General features: G+C 42.8%; 1 protein-coding gene across 1 annotated transcript; it reads left to right on the top strand.

Moving 5' to 3' along the window:
* Positions 1-25,693, top strand: LOC142933775 (potassium voltage-gated channel subfamily B member 2-like). Its single transcript, XM_076077998.1, has 2 exons — positions 1-576; positions 23,672-25,693. The coding sequence occupies exons 1-2, from the start codon at positions 1-3 to the stop codon at positions 25,691-25,693; spliced, it is 2,598 nt and encodes an 865-aa protein (XP_075934113.1).
* Positions 25,694-26,784: the final 1,091 nt, after the last annotated feature.

Below are 26,784 nucleotides of genomic sequence, written 5' to 3'. Positions count from 1 at the left end.
ATGACAGACAGAGGGAACTTCAGCACGCCCAAACTCAACGCCGCGGCTCCCGTGCTCCCCCCCGAGCCCATCGACATCATCCGCATCAAGGCCCGCTGCCGGCGGGTCAGGCTCAATGTCGGGGGTCTCACACATGAGGTCCTGTGGAGAACACTGGACCGGCTGCCCAGAACCCGCCTGGGACGGCTAAGGGACTGCAACACACATGAGTCGCTGCTGGAGATCTGCGACGACTACAGCCTCCCTGAGAACGAGTACTTCTTCGACCGGCACCCGGTGGCCTTCTCCTCCATCCTCAACTTCTACAGAACGGGGAAGCTGCACATGATGGAGGAGATGTGCGCCCTGTCCTTTGGCCAGGAGCTGGACTACTGGGGGATCGATGAGATCTACCTGGAGTCGTGCTGCCAGGCGCGGTACCACCAGAAGAAGGAGCAGATGAACGAGGAGCTGAGGAGGGAGGCGGAGACGCTGAGGGAGAAAGACGGGGAGGAGGAGGAACATGGCTGCTGTCCCGACAAGAGACAGAAGCTCTGGGACCTGCTGGAGAAACCCGGCTCATCTGTGGCCGCCAAGGTAACGACAGCTGCACACACTCACTCACACACACACACACACACACACACACACACACACACACACACACACACACACACACACACACACACACACACACACACTATAAGTTTGAAAGACGTGGGTATTTACCATAGACTGCATTTAAGAAATAGACTGCCATTATGAAGCCTAGGGTTTGGCGATTTTGCCGTCGTCATCTTGTTTTTTTGCTACCAAAGAACAGAAGTTACCATATTTGGAATGCGGATAAGTGCCGTATACGGCTCTGGTAGTGGCAGCGACCTTTCATCCACAGTAGCCCCGCCCTAAAGCATCCCCTGCTTTATGGTCTGTGTGACTCTAAATGGACCATAATGTACTAAATGAACATCATGCTGTATTGAAGAAGACTTGAAACTAGAGATTGAGACCATAAACTCATGTTTACAATGTTTACTGAGGTAATAAATCAAGAGAGAAGTAGAGTCATTTTCTCATAGACTTCTATACAACCAGAGGAGTCGCCCCCTGCTGGTCAGTAGAGAGAATGCAAGTTTGAAGACACTTCTGCATTCACTCACCTGATATTTACCAGGCAGGGAGGATTTAATGAGAAGAATTTCTTTCCCTTTATTTTGATGGCAAGGCAGGGCAACTTTAACCCTTGCACGGTGTGTTTTCACTTCATGTAAGTTATTTGAAACATTTTTGGTCCCCTAAAAAAGTCTTATTCAGCATTTGGTTGTACTTAACTCCACCCTATCGTGTCACTTCCAGTTCAAAAAACCAAGATGGCCGAACCCGAGGCTTTAAAACCGTAGCCCACAGACCAATTGGCGACGTCACGGTGACTACGTCCTCTTCTTATAAGCAGTATCTGAGACTGAGACATCTGATCGGGTCCGTTTCCTCCTGCCTCTGTGATTAGCAGCCTCATGCAGGTCCAAGTAGAGGCATCAGAGGCCATTAGGGAGCCATGATGAGCCATAATCCTCCTTCAACTGCAAAGTACAGAGACACGGAGGAGGAGGAGGGAGGATTAGTGCTGCGTTATTCTCCTGCGTTCTGGCCTATTAGCACTGTACCAGACTGTGGTCCTCATTAGTGGACAGAGTGGGGGTTTTAAGCTTGAAGGGTCAATTGCAAAACAAACAAAATGTAACATATTTTCACTCTCCTGGTGCTGTAGTTATCCATGCAGATAGTTTGGGTTTATTTGTCCATGGTTTGAGATTTCTACCTCCAACTTAATGCAGTGAAGATGATTGGAGTTCTGCTGGTTGGGCTCACAACATGGAAACATAAGACACTTACACTTAAACTAGAGTGTCTCTGTTACTCTGGATAATCCTCAGAACCAGAGCCGGATCTACGCACACAGGCATTCTAGGGCTCCTGCCTACAAACACACAGTAAGCACTCATAGTCATTCTTTTTTAATAATATTATATTTTGTGACACCGTATCGTTTCTTAAAAACACTATCGGTTTTAACTGATAGTTTACATGAAAAGATGAACTCAGTCAATACTTTATTTAATTTGCAAATATATGCTCTCTCTCAAAGTAGTGCTGTGATGTTGGATCGTTTAATGCAAATCTGATTTACATTAAAAAAAGTCAAACTTTTACTCAGATTTTATGAACATGGCAGAGTGTTTATACTATGGCTGTTTTTTAAAATTAGATTAAAAGAATCACAACATATGGCCTTGCTTTAAGTGTCACATTATGTCTCAGTATATTGAATGCTAACCCCTGTATCATGATATGCATCGTATCACCACATTCTTGCCAATACACAGCCCGAATCCTCCATTATAATCCATTAATCCATTATAAAGCATTTTATAATGACTTATAAGGTCAAGTATCATACATTTCTTTCCAGGATGAGAGTGTATTACAATTCCCATAGTTGTATTACATTATAAACTTTTTACAATGCATTATAATAACTGTCGTAATGCATTAAAATATACTCAATGTCTGTCCTGACCCGTTGCAAACAAAACAAACGTTTTGAGTGTTCTTGTATAGATATACATATAATATATTCTTTCACTTTACGTAAAACACCCAATGACCAGTTAGAACAATCATATTATAACACATCATGACAATGATCATAATACATTATAATGTTATATACGTTTAATGTATTAGCACTTATAAGTATTTACATTGCTTTTTAACAATAGTCATAACACATTATAAAGTATTTTATAATGATTTATAAGGTCATAGTATTATATAATTCCCATACTTATAACTAAAATTACACATTGCTATAAGCAGATTATAACGCATTCTAAGTATGTTTATATTGAATTATAGATATGGGCGTTATAACATGTTACTGTGACCCCTACAACTTATGCTGTGATCTTAATCACAAGTTACGGCCTCGATATAGTTATGAATGATAAACAGTTCAAGTGTTTTATGAGGAAAAATCTGCTGTATAATGTGAGAAAGTCTGATGCATCTATAGCAACATAGTCTCACTGAAACTAATCTTTATTGCACAACATTTTATTGATAAAGAATAGTTTAATGGACGGTGAAAAGGTTCCCACTCACACATCAGTCTCAATAACGTGCCAGCTTTTGACTGTTTCTGGACAAACTGTAGGTGTGTGTGCTTCTTCATAATCCACACATTTGATATCAAATCCTGCAGAGATTTGTTTTTTTGTTACTTACAAATAAAGCTTTCAGCAATAATATCTATTGAGTTTAGTTTCTGTATTTTGGGATTGTTTGAAGACAGGTTCCTCTTGTCCTGGTGGAGTCCACGTGCTTCAATAGTTTCTGTATCTGATGAAAAGAACGACATGTTTTCTGTTTACATGAGTTGATCTTGTTTGTGTTTGTGTACTACAAGCTTTGTGTGGTAGTACACACTGCAAGCTTAGAGGGAAAAAACACATTTTGCAATTTGTTTACCACAGTGAGCTCACTGTGCTTGTTTTATTGTCTGCAGCAGAGCAGGCCGACGGCAGATAGACAGCTTCTAACAACACAATCTAAGCAGAGCATTTGTCCAGTCCTAATTATGGAACAGCATTGGACATTTGTAATCATTTCAATACACTGCTCATGGTAAATCTTTATCACGGCGAAGGAATACAATAAGTTTTACGGAGAAGAGGAGAGGAGAGGAACTATAGTAAGAATGCATTTAATCAGCCCAGTGTCTTGGGGAATCCCATTCCTACTGGAAGATTGAGGAAGATAAGGTCCAGTGTTTAGCGGGTGTGACGATACATGTGGAGGTCAGTGTAGTGAATGTTCCTCTGAATGTGATCAGAACTTTGTCTCTGTTGTTATGTTCAGTGAGTCAATTTGCAAAATCTCATATGATAAACAAACTGTTCAGCAGTGTAAATTAACTGGAGCAAAGGGAAACACTCGCAGGGGGGCTCAGCAGCATGAGTTTGTTTGACCTAAACCACCCTTGGAGGTCTTTCTCCTCTTGTAATACTCATGATTATACCACGTAACTTTCAATAACGCAAGCTCTATACACTACACCATTTGCTCTGATCGAATGCAAAAAAAAAACATCCACATTCAATGTATCCGTGGTATTCTGTTCGGTACGAGGGTTACGAACCGAACAATACGTTTGAATAATACTATTCAATAATAGTACTTTGGAAAATGCAGAAGCTTAATTTGTGGGAAATTAAGTCGGTGGACTGCCCTCCCGTAACAGACAACGGGCTGTGTGACCTTTTGAACCCGTAACAATAACAAAAAACAGCTGAGGTCCACAGGGAGGGAGCTAACTAGCTTAGCGGGGAAACAACAGCAGCAAACAAGCTATGAACTCTCCCCGCAGCGTTTAGCTGTTCCCTACTGATTCAGACAGGGCTAAAGCAATCGCCACACAATCCCCATTTCTCCAGACCACCATGCTAGCTTTGTAAAAGAAAACAGATTAAATTGTCTGGACAATAACTCCGCGATGACGGGATGCTTCGTCATTAACGGACAAGTCAGAATCAATGTAATTAACACAATGACAAGAACAAACTCACAAGAACCAGTCACATATATTTATATTACAACAAAGCAACACACCAATCCAGCAACACTGCAGCGCTACAACACGTATTCCGCCGCACACTGAAGAGCACGAGCCATTCAAATATTATTCATAAAAACGACACGTAACACTACTGCAGATGTAAAAACAAAAGCAGTTGACTTACCAAAGCTGCCTTCACTTAAAGACAAACTCCATCCTCCTTTCTTTGTTGACAAAGTCAGTAACTCCCAAATCCATTTCTCCTCCTTCAGCCATTGAGTGTTAAAAAAACAAAGCTAGGTAAATAAAAAATGAATCTACACCAAGCAAAATGCTAAAAATGTCATAATTTCTCTTACATATGTTTCAACATGAACTCTTACTAAACACTAAGATCTGCTAGCTAGCTTTCTGTTTGACAAAAGTCATGCTGGCCCACTGACCAATCACAGCGCACCTTAATGCAGACGTACTTAGGAGGCTACCTGGGTACCACTGGCACGTCAAAGAATACGCCCAACATGTCAAACTAAAGATCTGATTGGTTGAAGACTATGACAATCAACAATATCGTCCCCATTCACTTAAACTGCAAAGGCTCTCTAGTGGGCATCGGGCCTCTCTCCTTACATAGAGACATAGAGGCTGAATCTGATTGGACAAAAGCTCTCCTTAAAGCAAGTTGTGCTGGAAGCAGAGCAACAGAGGAAGACAGGAGCTGTGCAATGAGAAAATAAGATGATGGGAAAAAAATTATAATACATGTAGTGTATTTGTGACAAATGATTAAATTATAAAATAGCTATAACTTTGTGATTCTGTTTAGGCCAGCAGAGAAGTCTTAGCTGGCCCTGACGGCCCACCACTGACTACAGTGGGAGCTACCAAACTCGTTGTATGCCTACAATGACAATAATGTGTCTCGGATCTTGAAAACGAAAATTAAATTGTTGATAGTAAAATATTATTACCAGAGACACCTCAGGTGTATGTGAGCCACGTTAACAGCTCCCATAGTCTGATCTTTTGTGAATCATAAAAAAAACAGAGTATCTGACAATATGGCCAACAGCAGCACCAAATATATGTGACGTTATGTGATAATGTGAGTTTATAGATAGTTCATCGCTCTATAAATACAGCGGCGCTGGCCTTCAGAGGGCCATGTGACTGCGTTGGAACTGTGGTGTCAGCAGGAGGGAAGCTGCTTAGGCCACTCTGCACTGACACCAACCTGTGACACAGCTCATGTCCTGACCAATAGGAGCACCTCTTCCTGGTGACATTGACAGCTCAGTGCTACGGCTGATTAGAACAGAAGTATTACCTGGCCATTTGGAAAACATGGGACACACACACACACACACACACACACACACACACACACACACACACACACACACACACACACACACACACACACACACACACACACACACACACACACACACACACACACACACACACACACACACACACACACACACACACACACACACACACACACACACACACACACACACACACACACACACACACACACACACAGTTCAGAGTCCAGATGGGCAACTTCCCATTATAGTTTTGAGTTTTATTGGATAATATGAGTATTAAATGTTCCAATAATAGAGATTAGTGCCGTACACTTTACATAATCCATGTAATCTTCTTATTTTTGTCTCTGATTTTATTTATTTTTTGACATGTTTTCTTTGCAATATCTTTTGTGTTGAGGCTCACATACACAAATAGGTTTGTTTAACTTCAGGTCCTTTTCAAACAGTCGCTTAAACATATTTAATGCTTTTGGCTGGACAAGTTAGTCATGTCACAACTGGTAAAAGCAATATTTTAGACTATAGAACCAGCAGTGAATTATGGCAGCACGCCTGCAAACACGGTCACCTGTTAAAAGTGGATACACACACACACACACACCCTGTACTTCTGCCTTGTGAGGACCCACATTGACATAATGCATTCCCTAGCCCGTAACCGTAACCACAACCGAACCCTTACCTAAACCTAAGTCTAAACTGAAACTTATAACCAAGTGTTAACCCTGAAACAAACCTTTGAAGAAGTGAGAACCAGCCAGTATGTCCTCACTCTGTTGGTTAAAAAAATGTATCGTCCTCACTATGTAGCAAATACAAGAACACATCCACACAGTATGATTTAGGAGTATGGCTTAATCTCCTTTGGGGCTTTTACCAGGACGGCTGCTGCTACAAATAGACTAACTGTTGGCAGGGTGGATGGATAGTCTGTCCTGTCCACCTTCTGACCTGCAGAAACTTCCCAAAAAATGAATAATAACAAGATTATTATCTAGAATCCCCCCCTCTGATTAAAAGAGGCAGTCCTTAAAAATGACATCCATGTGGGCTAAACTTGAAACCCTTTACAGATTAATTTTGAATACTGATGAGAATGCCATATAGGTATGAGCTGGCCAGTTATCAGAACCCTATTCAGCCAATCAGAATCCACTGTTCTCTGGTATAACTGTAAAAGAAATCCACGAAATAAGGAACCGGTTGAAATAAATAACAAGACAAAAAAACTGTTTTGGAAGAAGGCTGAAAATTGTTTTTCACTTTAGTCACCTAGGCTACCACTAGTTTTATCTTTTAATATATTTACTCTTATTTAAATTGATTGTGCAAGTAAGCTGTAAAACATGGTGTTAAAAGACATAGGAATCCAAAAATAATCTGCCATAATCAAAACCGATCGAAAAGAGAAAAGACAGGAAGAAAAAAAAAAAGTTGGATCCAACCCGCCACAGGGCTCTGGGGGACGGCCGGACTGCCGGAGTTGCTCCGGGCACGGGAGCTCGGGGGGACGGCCCGACTGCCGAAGTTGCTCCGGGAACGGGATCTTGGGGTGACCGGACTGGGAACACGGGATCCTGGGGACACCGGACCGGGGACACTGGGGTTCTGGAGGACGGAAGTCCATAAACTGGGGCTCAGGGGAATGGAGTGACGGCCCAGTGGAGTAAGGGGGTGGGGGTCGCCGCGGGTCGGAGGCAGCGGCAGCAGGAACTGGGAGCGGCTGCGGCTCTGAGGCGCCAGCGGCCGGGTCCGGGGATAGCTGTGGCTCTGAGGCGCCAGCGGCCGGGTCCTGGAATATCTGTGGCTCTGAGGCGCCAGCGGCCGGGTCCGGGAATGGATCCAACCCGCCACAGGGCTCTGGGGGACGGCCGGACTGCCGGAGTTGCTCCCGGCACGGGAGCTCGGGGGGACGGCACGATTGCCGAAGTTGCTCCGGGCACGGGAGCTCGGGGGAACGGCCCGACTGCCGAAGTTGCTCCGGGCACGGGAGCTCGGGGGGACGGCCCGACTGCCGAAGTTGCTCCGGGCACGGGAGCTCGGGGGGACGGCCCGACTGCCGAAGTTGCTCCGGGCACGGGAGCTCGGGGTGACCGGACTGGGAACACGGGATCCTGGGGACACTGGGGTTCTGGAGGACGGAAGTCCATAAACTGGGGCTCAGGGGAATGGAGTGACGGCCCAGTGGAGTAAGGGGGTGGGGGTCGCCGCGGGTCGGAGGCAGCGGCAGCAGGAACTGGGAGCGGCTGCGGCTCTGAGGCGCCAGCGGCCGGGTCCGGGGATAGCTGCGGCTCTGAGGCGCCAGCGGCCGGGACCGGGAATAGCTGCGGCTCTGAGGCGCCAGCGGCCGGGTCCGGGAATATCTGTGGCTCTGAGGCGCCAGCGGCCGGGTCCGGGAATGGATCCAACCCGCCACAGGGCTCTGGGGGACGGCCGGACTGCCGGAGTTGCTCCCGGCACGGGAGCTCGGGGGGACGGCACGATTGCCGAAGTTGCTCCGGGCACGGGAGCTCGGGGGAACGGCCCGACTGCCGAAGTTGCTCCGGGCACGGGAGCTCGGGGGGACGGCCCGACTGCCGAAGTTGCTCCGGGCACGGGAGCTCGGGGGGACGGCCCGACTGCCGAAGTTGCTCCGGGCACGGGAGCTCGGGGTGACCGGACTGGGAACACGGGATCCTGGGGACACTGGGGTTCTGGAGGACGGAAGTCCATAAACTGGGGCTCAGGGGAATGGAGTGACGGCCCAGTGGAGTAAGGGGGTGGGGGTCGCCGCGGGTCGGAGGCAGCGGCAGCAGGAACTAGGAGCGGCTGCGGCTCTGAGGCGCCAGCGGCCGGGTCCGGGGATAGCTGCGGCTCTGAGGCGCCAGCGGCCGGGACCGGGAATAGCTGCGGCTCTGAGGCGCCAGCGGCCGGGTCCGGGAATAGCTGCGGCTCTGAGGAGACAGCGGCCGGGTCTGGGAATAGCTGCGGCTCTGAGGTGACAGCAGGAGTCGGCCGGACCGGCGGCGGAACACGGGGAGCTGGAGTCGGCCGGGCCTCCAACGGGACACGGGGAGCTGGAGTCGGCCGGGCCTCCGACGGGACACGGGGAGCTGGAGTCGGCCGGGCCTCCGACGGGACACGGGGAGCTGGAGTCGGCCGGGCCTCCGACGGGACACGGGGAGCTGGAGTCGGCCAGACCGCCGACGGGACACGGGGAGCTGCAGTCAGCTGCGGCCCAGCGGGAACGGGGAGTCGCTGCGGCCCAGCGGGAACGGGGAGTCGCGGCGGCCCAGAGGGAACGGGGAGTCGCGGCGGCCCAGAGGGAACGGGGAGTCGCGGCGGCCCAGTGGGAACGTGGAGTCGCTCCTTCCTCCTGTGTCTCTTCTTCTTAGGGGATTGAAGGCAGCTTAGCTCGAGGTTAGCCTTCTGTAAGCTCAAAGGTCCTCCCCTGGCCCAGCGGGTTCCCCAATACTGGGCAGACGGGTGTGGTGCAACGTGCACAAAACAGTGGTCAGCTGAGTCATTCATGGTGAGATCGTTCTGTCACGTCCAAGGGGCAGATCCGGGACTCAATTGCAGACACAGGAGCAAACACGAGGGAGACACAAGACTGGCACAGACAGGGGCACGAACGAAGACGATCTCACCACCAGAACAGGGAAAGCAGGGGAGTATATATGTGTGGGGTGATGAGGAGATTGAAGGCAGCTGGGTGGAATGGGCAGGTGAGAAGGATGAGTGCAATCAAGGGAAACACACACACACACACACAGACAGACACAGAGACACAAGAACAATGGGGGCAAAGCCTAAACCGTGACAGTTAGTGTGGCAGGGGTCTCTGGAGGGGGAGCTGGGGGGGTTAAGCTCGGGGATGGGGGGTGAGAGGGACGTAGGAGTCATAGGAGATGTTAACCCGGAACTCCACTGCGGATAATTAGAGGGAGTAGAGGAGGGAGGGGCCTCAGAGGAGCCTTGTCTCAGATTTCTGGCTGGGCCCAAGCTGCTACCCCTAGTTTTATGAACTTGATTCAATTTAGCTAACAAAGACATTTGATCATTAATGAATGGTTGACAACTATCAGAATTATAGACAATAGCTGGAATAATATTGTATAATATTTAGTGCTGGGCAAGTTAACGCTTTATTATCGCGTTAACGCATTCATTAATTGACAATTATTTTATAGCGCTTTAACGCATTTTTTTATTTTGAAAGTCTGTTGTTCACTGGCAGCGGTGGAGGAAGTCTTCAGACTACGATGATGCAGCGTGAGGGAGAAGTAGAGATAAACTAAAGCAACACAAGCTAACACATGCTACAGAGAAGTGGAGACAAACTGCAGGTTAGTGTTGTGGAAGATGTCGGTCTGAGGAACGTTCTCAAGGTGCGCAGATCGGGAGCGAGCGAAGGGCTTTGAAAGTTAGCGGAAATATTAACGTGAGACAACATCCGGTTTCTTAAGAGTTTTCAGAATAAGATGCCAACAAAGTATGAATTATATTCACATTAAGTATAAAACATGCTACCTGCATCTCGTGAGTTAAAGGGAAAATACATCTAAATTGTGCGTGAAGTGTCTTTATATTAATGAACAGTAGAGCTGCATTCACATGCTCTGACTGTCATGAAGACAGAAGACAGACATGTAGATGAAACGTGCTGAAACATTGTATTCCTGTTGCACAGCAGTGGAACGTTTCACATACAGTCACACACTGAGCACAGATAGTGAAGAGATAGAACTGCTGCTGTGTAAAGAGAACACTGCTGTTAAAAAGCACCTGATTTGTTTTAATAAGTGTTTGCAAACCAAATGTTATTGCACTTTTGTTCATATAGCAGTACTTTTAAAATAAAAGTGCAATATACACTACTTTTGAATTCATTATTGAACTTTGCCATAACAATGAGATTAATCGCGATTAATCTCAAAAATTCCATGCGATTAATCGCAATTTAAAATTGTAATCGTTGCCCAGCACTACTAATATTACATAAAATAAGATGAGATAGAACTCTATTAATCGGAATTCATTAGGATTACAACAGAAGAATAGCAAAGTCCAATAGAATAAAAATATAAACATATATGAACAATAGAATAACAATTATTAAGAGTAAAGAAATAGAACACTAGCAATTAGAGTTAATAATGAATAATCTAAATAATTTGACAAAAACAGAAAAAGTAAAATTCAACAACAAAGATTGAATACAAGAGTAAAAATATGAAGTGTATAAGAAGTGATACTAACACCAGTGCCGAGGTGTGGTGCACCTAGTGGTCTCAGTCTACAGCTGAAGGTAATCTGAAGTGACCAGTGGTATTGTCTATCCAGTTTCTTTGCTTCTTTCTATTTATTTATTCATATGATGTTGCAACACATTTTTAACCCTAACTAGTCAAATACGTGACCTATAAAATAAGATATAAGGTCAATAAGCTTCAAACTATGACGCTCTAGGTTCCCCTCTACTCTCAGGGACGGCGTGTTAGTATTGGCTCATTACATGCATATAGTCTCTTTATAAAATAAACTTCCAGCGCTGGTTTACTTTGATTTTAGGTTTACTTGTGCAACCAAAGTACGTGGTTAGGTTTCGCCAACAAAAGTACTTGGATAGGTACATGGATGTATAAAGAAAAGTGAATACAGCGCTGAAGGCGGGCTCTCCTTCATTACTATGAAAGTTGCTCAGTTGCGCACAAACAGCGCAACAGGACACAAACAGCGGCCTCCTGGGTGAAAGTCCTGTGTTTTTAAATCAACATGTTGTAACCAGCCTTTTGCTGAGCAGAAGATCACTTGTTCATGTTTCAGTCTCTTGCTATACTCATAATATAATAATAATATTTAGGTCACCGTTCACTGGTTTGCACATGTTTAAAATAAAAACATGAATATATGAACCTGTGTATTATTTGAATAGCTTAGTATTGAATGCACAATAACAAGGTATGTTTATACATGGCACTAGGCCCATTTAATATAAAACACAATTTTATACAATATATATAGTCGGGGTCCCTGCTCCATCTCTCTATCAGTTTGGGGGTCCTTAGCCTGAAAAACGTTGAAGACCCCTGGTGTAGAGTCTACATGTGTCTCATTGTAATGTCACACACTTTACACACCTTCAGCATACCAAGATCATTTTTAACTGCAATAGATTCTTATACTGTCTTTAAATGTCATAAATGTATTTGAAGTACAATAATGTGGATTCTACATTCTGATCCCAGATTACAAAGACCAGCAGAATCACATATTATGAACGTTTAACTTTGTCAGAGGCTTTCCAGCACTTGGAAATTCCGTTTTTCAATGAAGATAAAGTTTTACTGGAGCGTCAGTATTGTTTCGATTACTTTAAAAAAATGTTTTTTAAAACAACCTGCCTTCTGTTTTATAGTTTTGGCCATGGTTTCTATAGATTATGGTACCTAGAAGCTTTATTATTTAAGTCTGGGAACAGAGTGACTCTACCAAACAAAGCTTTACAACAGAGTGCATCAGTAAGCCCGTGTGAGGTAGTGAACTAGTACAACAATATTCACCTAAACCACTATGTGTATGTTCAAATTAATGTGAATATTACAGTTATTACTGAGAACTGAGAATCTGTTAAAAATGTCTATTAGATTTCAGAAGGCCACTTCCTGCTTCACCTTTGACTTCATACTATTATTTTGTGCGAATGCACAAAGGGTGAGGGTCTGCTTACATTGTCATCTGCACATAAGCAGTTTATGTAATGTGGTTAAATTAGGGGATTAGTGTGACTGTCTGACTTACTCGCCCTATTAAACTGTGACGATGTTGCGATGAGATGAGGCAGTAAATCTCGCATCAGATTAAAGTGGCCACAGGCAACTTTTCAACCCCCCCCCCCCCCCCCGCCTGCAAACACAACTGCTCATTTTAGAAAGACCACTGCAAAAAAATGTGTCCTTTGCATAGACTGTAAATAAGATGTGGACGTAGTAAAAGTGACGTCTCCCATTGGTTTGCGGACTGCCGCTTGAAGCCTTGAGTTTGGCCTTTTTGGCCTTCGCCATCTTGCAACCAGCAGTGATATGAGAGGGTGGAGCTAAGACATTTTAAGGCAACCAAAAAGGTTACAATTGAATGAACTGAAACACTGAAGCTCTGAGAAAAAAACGGTGAAACGCCGTAGTAGCAACCTGTCAATCACTGTGTAGCCCCGCCCTAAAGCATCCCCTGCTTTATGGTCTGTTTGACTCTAAATGGACCATAATGTACTAAATGAACATCATGCTGTATTGAAGAAGACTTGAAACTAGAGATTGAGACCATAAACTCATGTTTACAATGTTTACTGAGGTAATAAATCAAGAGAGAAGTAGAGTCATTTTCTCATAGACTTCTATACAACCAGAGGAGTCGCGCCCTGGTGGACATTAGAGAGAATGCAAGTTTAAAGGCACTTCCACATTGGCTTCACTCACCTGTCAGACGGAGGAGGTCACAATGAGTCAAAGACGTTTGCTGCTAGTGTTAGCAATAGCTAGTGTTGTTTTGATTCCCAAACGGACAATGACTCATAAATGTTTGTTTATGATTGGTCCCGGCTTCTCCCTGGTTTGTTTTCTGGCTCCTTGCGTTTGTTTGAGTTAGCGTTAGCAACATGTCCGCCGCTACCAGCCTGGCTCTGTCTAAAGCAGGAAACAACCATAAGAATCCCAGTTTGAACTAGAAATCCCGATCTCATTGCTATGAGTAAAACTAGTAAAACAAAAATCAAACCTTCATTTTCCTGAGAGACAGCTCACAGAATTGCATGGAGAAAGGGATGCTTATAAGGAACCAATCAAAACATTATTCTATAGCCATTACATTGTATTATCAACATTAATTTCATAATATTACAGCAAAAAATAAGTACTTTTTACATTACTTTTAAAATGTACTCCTGGTGTTTTGTTAATACCTGTGATCCTATTGTGCAGTTGTGTGGTTTCCCTCATGTAGGCTGTACTGTGCATCCTCTAATGCATTGTACTACATGCAAGGAGCTACAAGCTGTGAAAGACAAAGAACCGTCTCAGCAGTCCAAGTTGGAATTGAGCTCTCTCTCTCTTTGTTAATTTACTAATGAACAATATTTTCAACACTTGCAAAAGTTTTAAAATTCATTGTGAAATCCTGAGTGGAATTCAGGACATTGTAAAAGTCAACAATGAGTCATTGGTTGTGTGTGTAAAGTGTCTCCTTCAGCATTGTGCAGGAAGCATGTTTTCAGCAGTAAGTAGCTACTCAGAGGTCTTTAGTCGACTGGCCCTGTGCCGAGGTACAGTGATGTTTATGCACTGATGTACTGTAGCTTCCCAATAGTGAATGCTTTCATTTAAATGGGAATTATGTATGACTCCAGCAGGAGAGAGGCTGATCCAAAGTGCTTTGCTGTCTACAGCAAAGTTCATCCTGCTGACTGTAAATCTTTTGTTGGCAAATGTGTGTGTAGACTGCTCTGTGGGTATGAGTGTACCACAGCTCCCAAGCTGCTGGGCTGTTCTTTTCTTGTTCACTTTATTTGTCTTCAGTACAGGAGAGACATCAGGGATATTTCCTGCAGCTGATTAATGTCCAACTTTTACTGGGTGACTATGCAGAAGCATAATAGTTGATTAGTATTATTCGTTTTTTGTAGTTAGAGTTACAGCTACCTACACGTTCATTTTAACTGACCTTTTTGTCAAAACTGGACCAAACTTTTCTATTGGTGTCGGTTTTTTAAGCCACGGCAAAGTGCAAAATGTGGCCTGTAACAGACTGGATAAGGCTTGTTTTGTCAAGGAATCACATCCACCTCATCACACCATAGATGCTGCCGCTTGAGGAATATTATGCCTCCTGAATTTTTTGATGAAGTGTCAATTAAAGTTGCATTCGCCATGGAATTTAACAGAAACATCAGCTGTATCATCCAGAAGCTCCATCAGGTTCATCTCCTGTGTTCCTGCGTTCAGCACCACATTTCTTTACCCAAGCAACCTTTTTATTAAAAGGGACAGTTCGAAGTGTGGTTGTATGAGGTACTTCTCCATAGTCAGTGTGTTACTACAGTAGATGGAGTTTAGAGAAACAGACAGGAGTACCAGCACGGGAACAAAGTAATGTAGTGCTGTGGACGTATTTTAGACAGCCAAAAAAATCAAAATCAGTTTACAAAAGTGTAGACTTGTTTCCTGACTGGGAGCTGAAGCTGATATCTATGCTCTCTTCAAAGCCACCAGACTCCATTTGTCGGAAAGAGTCATTTTTCCTCCCATAACAAGGGAATTGCTGGTCTACCTTTGCCTAATTCCATCCGTTTTTTTGTGTTATTGTGTGACTGTGGTCAATCCAAACAAGCAATTAAAACACCAAAGTCACACAATAACACAAACAAATGAGGATCGAGGCAATGGGAGACTAGCAAATCCTGTGTAACGAGAGGTAAAATGACTGTTTTTGTCAAAGGAGTCTCTGGTTCTGAAGAGAGCATAGATCACGGCTTCAGTTCCCCATCAGAAAGGGCTGTCTGACAGCAAGGTAAAGCGGTAAAGATATTCGAAATATAGCGTTTACTTAAACTGATATCGATTTTTGGAAAGCATTTTTTGTCTAAACATATTTTTATTAAAGTAAAAAAATCTGGATTTCTGCTCTGTAAATGTTATGTTTGTCTTTGGAATCAAACATTGTTATAAGGACCATGAATACAGTCTCTGTGACGCAGCAACAAAGATTCATTAAATGACTTTAAACCAACAGAACCAGAGTGGAGTAGCTTCCATTGTGGTTCAGTGTAGCTGTGGTGGCAGTGATCGTCCTGCCTGGAAGGCTAATAAAATACCACATGTGGCTAATTACAGCCCAGTGTGTCACACAGAACACCAGAAGCTTCTCTTTGGAGTAATTACTATAATTCTGTCTTTATTCTGCTCTGTCTCTGTCTAAGCCTGAATGCCATGGCAGTGTTCACATTCTAATGATACACAGACTCTGGTCTCAACATTTACCAAGTAGTCTCCATTTCTCTCAGTAGCAATAAAACCCGTAAAACCACATTTCCTGTCCATAGTCCATCTTGAGTGTGGTGCGCCTGAAGACAAGTCCCCACAGCAGTCGTGAGAACTTACAGGTTATCTGAAAATAACGTATTTAAGGACATGTAACCACAGAGGGTATTTAAAAAGACATGGTTCACGGTTTTGCCTCCGAGTCAAATTTTCCGAGTGTAATTTTGTTTGCTCACCTTTGGAAGCAAAATGCTTTCACTTGAGAAGATAATATACATTTGCAGTTTTTTTCTGAATTAGCGAGATACTTTAAAATCCCGAAGGAAGCTTTGATTTATTTACTAGCTTGATTAAACAGAAGCAAACATGTCCTGCCTGTTCAGTTTAATCCAGCACTGAATGACGTCAGTGCAACTGACCACATAGATCGCCTGAATGCATTTCAGATGCATCATCTTATATCGAGGGAGCGTGCCATTACACTGCAATATCCAGCAGGTCAGAACGGGCTTTAAGTCTGAGGTGCCTGCGCAAAATCCATAAACTGATTATAATAATCTATTACTTTAAGACGTTACTTACAGTATCTCCCAATGCCTCAAACCCAGAGCCCAAAAAAACGATTTAAAAAAACAAAAACCAGCGGGACATGAAATTGAGTGCTCAAGTAAAAGGAGCTTCTCTTGGGATTTTAAGGTATATCGTTAATTCAGAAAAAAAGAGAAGAATATATTTTACTTTCATGAAAACTTTTCACAGAATTCTGAGATAATAATCGAATTAAGTCAGGAAAGCAGAACAGATCAAAATGTCTAAAAGACTAGCTTAATTAAATGTTTTTAAATTGCTCCAATACATGCATATAGACGTTTAGAAGTCTCAAGACAATCTCAGCAAAAGTTCCATGAAACTCTCTTGAAAACACAAGAACAGCTACAAAATGATCAATGGTTCTTTTCAACTATTGCCTCAACTGTTTCCAGGTCCACAACAAAACCAACATGTATGAGAACTCCATGAAGGCCTGCAAATGCAAAAGAACTCAATAAAAAATGTGATCACTGGCCAAACAGATTGTAGCTTTATAGATGAACTGGGATGCAGAAACAGCAGCGGTCCAATAGTTCCTGTCCCTGTTGTTCCAGAAATACCTCCACGTATTGATCAGGGCTTGGGTTTCTCTGGCCAGTCACTCCATCCACTCTTTCATTCCATTTTGTCTTTTCTCTCCCTGTCAATTTCTCAGATTTTCTCTCTTACTCTCGATCCACCCCTCTTCTTTGTCTATGGTTCAGATGTAGATACTGTGTGTCAATATCTTGTTGTTGATATTCATTGTCCCCGGGGGATGAATGGTCATTTTTGTTGACAATAAGACAATTCGACAATTAATCATTTTTAACATGCCGTGTGACCTTGGACAATCACAGTTATGAAAGGAAGTTATGAATATACATGTGTATAGATAGAGAGACGTATAAAATGGCTGGTTCATATGAAGTTTCCATGCAATTAGCACAGGTAAATATAAGGCTGCATTTAAATACCAGTACGTCCTTGGTCCTTGGGCAAAAATGATATAGTTTTTTTTGCTCCAGAAAAACATCAGGATTCATCCTCTTGCAACCATGCATATATATATATATATATATACGTATGTATAGATAGAAAGAGGTCACAGGGTCACCAAAGTCACGCAGAAGTCCACAGTAGATTGTGGGACAGTGGGAGGGATTGAAGCAGCTCCATTAGCATTAATTAAATCCATTTTCCTCAGCTTTTATCTCTATTTAAAGAGCTGCTTCATGACACCTAAATGTGTTTCAGCTGAGTCAAGTTCATTTCTTTGTTGGTGACTCACTGTGATACGAACTCAATTGCTATTGAGCGGTAGAATCTTAAATGTGGAGTCTCCATTAATTCTTCCTCCACTGCACAGCTTCTAAAGCAGCTTGTGTGTTCCTGGTACTGCTTTAAATCTGCCCCCGCGAGTGCCAAGGTCGCAGCATTTGGCAGCCATTAAGCCATTAAGACGCTGCAGGGTGGACACACTTTGATACACCTGTCCTCCATGTCCGTCTGTCCTGTCTCTCCTTGGCTTTCCGTTTGTCTTCTCTCTCGTTTTTCACTTTGTTTCCTTCTGTTTTCTTTGTCTTGCTGGTGTTGCAGTTTTGTCTCAAAAGTCTATGTTTTTTTTGTCTTAAACAAAGGACAAAGTCCCTCAGTGAGAATGAGGATTATGAAGCAGCAGAAATACTGTACACGGTGTAATGCTGTAATGCGCTGTGTCCTTTGACGTGACTCTGATAGGCCAGACGGTCCATCATCCGGAAATGGCAGAGACAATCCTTCCATCAGATGATTTCACAGAAGTTCTCTTGAGTCTGAGGGACAGATGTCATAGCAAAATAAAAAGATATAAAGATTAGTGAACTTAATTAATGTTGATCTTTTGTTCACTGATCATTTCCTGCATATCAGTCACACAGTATTTGCTATCACTGTTGCTCAATCCATCCCAGTAGCATCTAGAATCTAGATGAATAACTGACTCCTCCTTTAGTCTTTGAGCGGTACATTATCAGCATGTCTTTAAATTAAACAAAGGCATATGTATTCAAGAAACAAAGTACTGGTTGTAACTTATTCTAATTAATCACAGTGTAATAAGTACGCTTGAAACAGTAACATATATGATGCATAAATATATGAAAAAGAAAAAGATGCACAAATTCTGCATATTCTGCTGTTACATTATTAATATTGGAATTGGTTCTGGATCTCGTTTGATTACATTTTTTTATATAAAAGAACTCTCTTGGCATTAAAATGATCGAGGAATAAAAACTAAATGTCAAAGTAGGGGTAGTATGATAGTATGATAGGAGTTGAAAAGCCAAAGACAATATTTCTTTTTTTTTAAATAAATTTAATTTGTGATTCCATTTTTAATTGAAATTATTTATTTTCTACCTTATTATATTGATATGTTATATCATTTTAATTATTACAATTTATCATTGAAGACAGAATAAAGAAGTTCAATGAATAATCAAGGTACCGAGTATTGAAATAAAAAGTGGCATCATTGAATATTAGAGCAGTGATGTCATATAATTTCACTTTTTTACAGTTTATTGTTGTTACAGATATAATGTGATAATATGATATTTGTGTCCTGACTTGAAAGTGCAGGTTAACGTAACATAACGTAACATAACGTCACATAACGTCACATAACGTAACAACATAACGTAAAAATGTGACATGACAACTTAACGTAACCTTGTAATATAACAACGTAACATAACAACGTAACATAACAATATAATGTAAAAATGTAACCTGACAACTTAACCTGACAATTTAACCTGACAACGTAACGTAATGTCACTACGTGATATAACAACATAAATAAACACCGTAAATAAATAATATCGGCCCTTAGATGACTTCATGACATAATATAAAGTAACAAGCGTAATATTGATATGTAACATGCTTTAAGTCAATGGTTAGTTTTATTTTCACGCAATATAAGACCAGTGGTCTCCTTGGTGAAAAGCCTGTTTGTTTGAGCCACCCGCTGCATCTCCCACCCACGCTGTGTGGAATTTATAACTCGTCATTTCCTGTATGCAAAAACTTCCAGAGTCAAACAACAGAAATGTCCACATTCAACGTTGCAATGGTTTTCGGAAAAGCAAAATGCAAAAAATGTTTCTGCCAACAGGGCTGTACTTATTATATCTTTATGTAATTGACTTTTATCTCCAAACCTATCATCTTGTCTGGAAAAAAGCAGCCGTATTTAAGATTGATGCTCATTTCATCGCTTATACTTGTTTCCTCTAGTTCAGTCGGAAGTTCTGACAAAATCATGGAGTGTGTCTTTCAATTCCTAATACAATCACTCTCAGTTGTAATCAACTCACCAGGTTTTCATAATGACTCACCAGCACACAGTGCATGAGGCACCACAGTTTTGTTTCATTTAGAAACAGCATGTCTCAGTGTTTCCTGTCAGTCATTATCAGTCTCTTTTGAAATTTATATTTATTTTTGTTATTTTATTTTGGTATAAAGCTTTTCTTGGGGGTGTCCACCTATTGATTGATTCTTCCTGTTGGGGGAGGAAAGAATGAGTAAACACTTCTAACCTCACTCTATCCGTTCTATAGATAGCAACACAATCCTATTACAATTATCCTGAAATGTCCTAGCAAGGGCTGCAGAGAGAAGACTCTCTGCACATCCTTCAGATACCTTGCCCCTGTGAGGACATTCAAGTTTAGCCTTTTGAACAGAGTCCTCCCCAGTCCATTTTCTAGGTGAGCCATCCTGTGAAAAGTACTGGGGCTTCTGATCAGCCATAGCAGGAACGAATACGACTGGGGCAATCTCAAAGGTTCAATAATCACCTGTAACTTAAAACTGCAGTTGGTAACTTTCATAAAAATAACTTTTTGTCATGTTTGCTCAAACTGTCACTATATCCTGACAGAAGTACATGAGACAGATAATCTATGAAAAAAAACAGGGGCCTCTGCCTCCTTTTAGATCTCCTAATGGCATTTACAAAATTCCACCACGCCCGAAGAAAAACAGCCAATTAGAGCCGAGTTACCAACTGTAGCTATAAATATGTAGTACAACTATAACTCACTCTATTCTCATTTTACTCAGCAAGTTGCAAAATATTCAGCAGTTGACACACAAGAGACAGACAGAGAAGGGAATACTGACGTCACAGAAAAAAAACAATAGTTCAACAGAAATCTCATTCAAAATGATCACTATTGGTAGATTGGATTTTAAAGAGATATTCCAGGGATTTAGTATTGTTCTCTTATTATTTCGGGGGACTCACATGGGACAGATTAAAAAAGGAAATGATGCAACAGAAGCCAAAAAACAAGATTTTATTAAATTCCCAAAATGCTGAGTCCTACACTTTCATTAGACCCTCCTTGCCTGGTAACAGTCTGGTCACATCTTTCAAACCCCACACCTTCAGTTTGTAAGAAAGGTTTGTACATGTGTAGTCTCCAAGACCAAGGTGAGCTAATCCTGATGCCATAACCATGACATCAGCAGGGGTATTTTCTCAGACTTGACAAAGCTCCGCCAGAGATACAGTGAACACTTTATACAACTCTTTTCACCTGCTGAGGAGTACTAACCATAAAACTGGGCCATATTCACAAAGGATCCTAGATCACTAGGAGTCCTCCTACATGTCATTAAATCCTGTAATTATGTATTAATTGCAGTTGGTGATTAATTGATGTGCACTTAATGAACTGTGGACAGAGGAGCATTATTTGGTTTGATAAATTCTGTCAGTGCTATTAACTCTATTTTTCCTGTTATGCCGTGTTCATACCAAACGTGAACAATTCGTGCCGCGTTAATCGCGCCATTCTCGCTGGGGACTATTTGTGTTCATTCGCGTGAATCGCGCTGGACACGCCAGAGAGGGGGCGTGGCTGCCGTTCAACTGTCCGCCATCAACCGTGGAAAAAATAACCTCTATTTCTGCTTAGTACGTGTTGTGGAAGTCCCAGATATCCCGGGGAACTAAACGCCGTCATGTCTGGTTCATAACATTGTCCAGAGGAGCTCTGTGGATTTTATCGAGCTGTATTCACTGTGTCTAGCAAGCCACAGGTCGCTGTTTACTACAGCTGTATGAACACAACATAAACTGATTTGGCTGTGATTTAACGGCAATAAACCGACAAAAAGGGACTCCGAAATAACTACGTAATGATGCCGATTTGTAAAATGTCTGAATTCATGTTTAGTTAGTTCTCTCCGCAAGGTTTACACACACACACACACACACACACACACACACATTTATACACATAGTTTGGTCCGGTCTCTGTTGATATGAGGTATCGTAGAGCTCTGGGTGAACACAGACGGCTACAGTATTTATTTCCTGATTCAACAACGGCAGGAAGTCAGTGATGACAGGAGAAATATCTCAACGCTGATAGGCTATCGCGTCGCAGCGTCACGCCATTTTTTCGCCGAAGTTGAAAAATTTCAACTCACACGTTTGGGGCATTTTGGCGTTTGATGCAAATTCGCGTGACTTCGCCCGAATTCGCAAATTTGCGTCAGTCCAGTCTCATCGCGTCTGTGCATAGACTTTGTATGTAATCTACTCGCGCGAATAATTCGCGCCAGGTTTGGTGTGAACGCAACATTAGTAATATTTTTATAGTATTATTTTAATTTTATTTTCTTATCAAAAATATACTGCTTAGTAGTCCTGAGACTTAGTGGCCATCTGCTTATCGGCCGTAAGTCTTACGTGCCTCTGCTCAGCGATCCTAAGACTTATTAATCAACGTTATCATGTTATTTAGCTCTTTTTATTCCACCTACAGGAATTTCAATAATCTCACATAGGAATTTTCACCTGTAGGACTTTCACACACACACACACACACTCACTCACTCTGCTCATTCACTCTGCCTCGTGCACGAGGTTTGCGCTTCATGACAGAAAATCAATCTCCATGCAGTTCAACTCTTTATTTATTCCCTCTATGTCTTTTAAACTTTTAACAATGTGCCAGTCCAATCAGAATTATGTCACTCAGAATTATACTAATTCAAACGTGAATTAGTTAGTGGGGTTCAAAAACACTGTTACTGAATACAAGTTCCTTTCTTACGTTCTTAGGACGTCGCAGGGAACATTTGACACCTTCGCAGCCGCCCTTTCCTCCTCACAGACCGACATCACCAATGCAGAAAGTTTGCTTTACCTTTATGTTGAGCTCATGGCATGTTCAGTCTGTGAGAGAGCAAACGTCGCCCCGCTCGGGCATTGTCCCCGTGGAGTCCTCCTCGTGGTGGCTCGCCAAATGTTGTGTTTTTTTTTTCCGTGGATGAGCCGCTTCTTTGACTTTACCTAACTGCTGGCTCAGTAACTGTTATCTATCTGACTCCTGGTGAGACACCACAGGATCTCACTGTTAGGAACTCAGTAACGAACACCCACAGAAAACAAGAGAGATTGGATTTTCTTCAGTTCACGCAGATTTCTTTGTATCACAAAGTATACAAGTAAACCGAGCTGTCCGGTGTCAACTAACTTCACAATAGCATTGTACATTATTTTATACCTCCATTCTACCCTAAGTCTCTCCCCCCTTCGGCGATGTCCTCCTCCTCCTCTGAACTTTCACCTAGACAAGTTAAACTGTGCACCTCGGACAAGTCATAACATATATATATGGATACATTTCAAATTATGGATATGATTGATTTTACACAAATATACTTCAAGACAAATATATTTTTCTCCCACAGCATCACAGAGCTGTGCAGACTCATCTCCTGTGTAATTGGATTCTATGATAAATTGGTGAGCCTTATCATATGGTCATCATCAAAATATTGGAGTCCCCTGGACTGCTTCTAACTTTTCTTAGAATTCAAAGTTTTTGTGAAAAACTCTAAGACTAAACATTTCGGACTGATACAGCTCTTATTTTTAAGAATTTGTCCCAACTTGGCCAATTAAGAGCTAATTTTAGTTCTGTAAGTGTCTAAAAACACTTACAGAACTAGCTTGTTGCATGCCATACTGGCAAACAAATTTGACCAAGAATCACATGCTCTGCATCATTTGATTTGTCTTTGTACAGATATAGAGTTATGTACTGTATGATACAGTAACCCACAATTTTGTCTTTGTCTTGCAGGTCCTGGCTATGATCTCCATCCTATTCATCATCATTTCCACCATCTCCTTGTCCCTAAACACCCTGCCGGAGCTCCAGGTGGTAGATGAATTTGGCCAGTTCAATGACAACCCCAGCTTAGCCCATGTGGAAGCTGTCTGCATTGCCTGGTTCACCATGGAGTATGTACTACGTCTGCTCTCAGCACCCAACAAATGGGATTTCATCAAAGCACCACTAAACATCATTGATTTGCTGGCTATCCTGCCTTACTATGTGACCCTCTGCCTAACTGAGTCAAACAAGAATGTAATGCAGTTCCAAAACGTGCGCCGTGTGGTCCAGATCTTCCGAATTATGAGAATCCTGAGAATCCTGAAGCTGGCCAGGCACTCAACAGGACTCCAGTCTTTGGGCTTCACTTTGCGAAGAAGCTATAATGAGTTGGGTTTACTTATCCTCTTCTTAGCCATGGGCATTATGATCTTCTCTAGCTTGGTGTTCTTTGCTGAGAAGGACGAGGATGCCACCAAATTCACAAGTATCCCTGCCTCCTTCTGGTGGGCTACCATTACTATGACCACTGTTGGTTATGGAGACATCTACCCACAAACCCTGCTGGGCAAGATTGTAGGAGGACTCTGCTGTATAGCAGGTGTGTTGGTCATTGCCCTTCCCATCCCAATCATTGTCAACAACTTCTCTGAGTTCTATCGAGAGCAGAAGAGGCAAGAGAAGGCCATCAAGAGGAGGGAAGCTCTTGAAAGAGCAAAACGGAGTGGAAGCATTATTTCCATTAACCTAAAGGATGCGTTTGCACGCAGTATGGAACTTACAGATGTGTTGGTGGAAAAGAGAGAGGACGGTAAGTGTCCTGTGGACAATAACCTGTCACCCAGCCGCTGGAGCTACCACAAACACTACTCCAATACAGAAGTGGGTAGCCCAGGCAGGTCCCAACATTCTCAATACCTGGAAGTGGCTCAGCAAGGCTCCCCTGAACGAGTCAAGCCATTGTCTAATAAAACTACCCCTCAAAACCTCAATGCAAAACAGCTGGAAGACGCTTACAATAAGAGAGCAGCCATCCAGAAGCAGCAGGAGAAAAATATAGATGAGCAGATGGAGACGAAAGCATTGACTTCCACTCAAGCACTACAAACTTCACCTGAAGTCAGCACTGCCAGCAAATTCTCCAATGTGGCTGATGATTTTACAATGGAAAGAGGAGAAAGAAGTTCTCTGCTCCCCAGTGCTGAAGGACCTGAAACTGGTGCTAGATACCAGCACATCCCCCCTCCCTTGGATCTAAGTCAGATCAGCACCAAGGAGGTGAACAGGGTCACTGACCTCCAGCCACTGGCCATTATTAAAGAGGGTTTGTATGAGTTTGTGTCCACTCCTAGAGGAAGTGTGACTGGAGATGTGGGTTTGGTGCAACAGAACGTGGAAAGCTTTGGGGTGACCGACAGCATTTGCAGCTCCATGCAAGATCATAGTAGCCCTCAAAAGACAAGAGCCCTCAAGGTTGACTTCATTGGATCCCAAGATGATGTGCTTATGGCGGTGATGACACCTGTAGGAACCCCAGCCTCTGCTGGCTCAGCCAAGCTTGCTCAACTACTTTCCGAAGACATCATGCCCAGGTTTTCTCCTTCTCCTAGCTCAGTAACCCAGGAAGCTAAGTCTCCGCTGGCAATCCTGCAATCTCCGTTTCTGGCCCAGCAATCTGTCAGTCCAAGTCCTAACTGCCAGGGGGGAGGTGAGGGCTCAGCAGCCAGGAGCTTAGAAGGTGAAGGGCAGCTCACAGGCTTAAAGCACCAGGGAAAGAATCACATGGAAAGGTCTGCTGTCGGCTCAGGTAGCAGTGCTAGCCCACTGTCGTCTAAAGCCAGCCCGTTTAACTGCACCCAGGAGCTAGTAACTATGGACGCAGGGGATAAAGGAGAAGGAAGGGGGGGAGCAGAACAGAGTGGGGAGAAACAAGAAAACCACATTGTTCTGCAGAGAAGCGCGACACCACCATGTGAAACAAGCATGTGAACCAGAGAAGAGCTCACAGACAGCGACACCAAATAGATGAGTTGAGGAAAAAAGGGGGATGACGGGATGGATGACAGCAACTACCCAGAATAAACCGCAACAAATATCGCCTAGTGTGAGCACTGTACCTGTTGACAAAGACAATGTGGAAACACACCAAAACAGTTGTTGTAGTTTTTCTGGAGCGATGCACTTGTCACATCCTACAAGACTTTTGGGTTCTCATCACTTTTTTGACAACCACGTCCATCCAGAAACAGACATCTCTGCAGTGTTGTTATTATTATCACATTGAAGGAAGTCAGAAGCACATGCCCACTGTCTGGGTACTATCGGAAAGACACTGTCTCATGTCAGTGATAATTGACTTATTCTTTGAAGACTAAACTGATATGCTGCAGTGCAAAACAGTGACAACTGATAAATATTTTAGGGCTCAGATGTGAGCATAAACGAAGCCTTGTGTGAATGAGGGTGTTGACGACTATCCTGAGAGAGTTTTTGTGTACAGCTCGACAGTTTCCTATTGCTTGCTATTTAGGCCTATTTCTAATAATGGACTAATAACACCTAAGAAAGGCAGAGGGTGGAAGGAAGTCATATTTTTTACAATTGTCTTAGCAAAATTCATCTTTGAAAAAATGTATCTTTAGTCTTTATTCCGTATTGTGGGTATGGCTTACTCACCATTCTCTTAATCAAGGTATTACGTCATTGTAATGATACCCAGGTAAAACACAGCACTTTTATCACTACATTGGACACAAATAGCATTGTATAGTCCAAGATGACATATGCATCTGCTGTATCCTGAACACTGATATGTGTCTCAGTACTTCAACAATGTATGTTCTCATTTTTCAGATTTTTGCTTTTCATTTTTGTCTCTCCTTTTTCTACAATACCTGAAACAGGATCTTGAAGGTGAAAAGGGAATAGAATAGGGATGCAAAGGCTATCGTATCTACTGCTAGACCACTGTTTGTACACACCTCTAGAATGAAAAAATAAATATAAAATGAAACAACTTAGGAAACATACCTATATACTCATAAGGAGACGGGTGAAATTATCAGATATAAAGACAGAGA

The sequence above is a fragment of the Anarhichas minor genome, unplaced genomic scaffold (assembly GCF_050575085.1).
Source record: "Anarhichas minor isolate MPS153535 unplaced genomic scaffold, ASM5057508v1 ptg000006l, whole genome shotgun sequence".
Lineage (NCBI taxonomy): Eukaryota > Metazoa > Chordata > Actinopteri > Perciformes > Anarhichadidae > Anarhichas > Anarhichas minor.
The sequence above is the reverse complement of the archived record's forward strand: the minus strand, read 5'-3'. Positions and strand labels throughout refer to the sequence as shown.

What these genes read in the sequence shown, in the direction of transcription:
- LOC142933775 (XM_076077998.1), top strand. Translation starts at nt 1, where the DNA reads ATGACAGACAGAGGGAACTTCAGCACGCCCAAACTCAACGCCGCGGCT. An exon ending in GCTCATCTGTGGCCGCCAAG is followed by an intron (nt 577 to 23,671) that starts GTAACGACAGCT and finishes TTTGTCTTGCAG; the next exon opens with GTCCTGGCTATGATCTCCAT.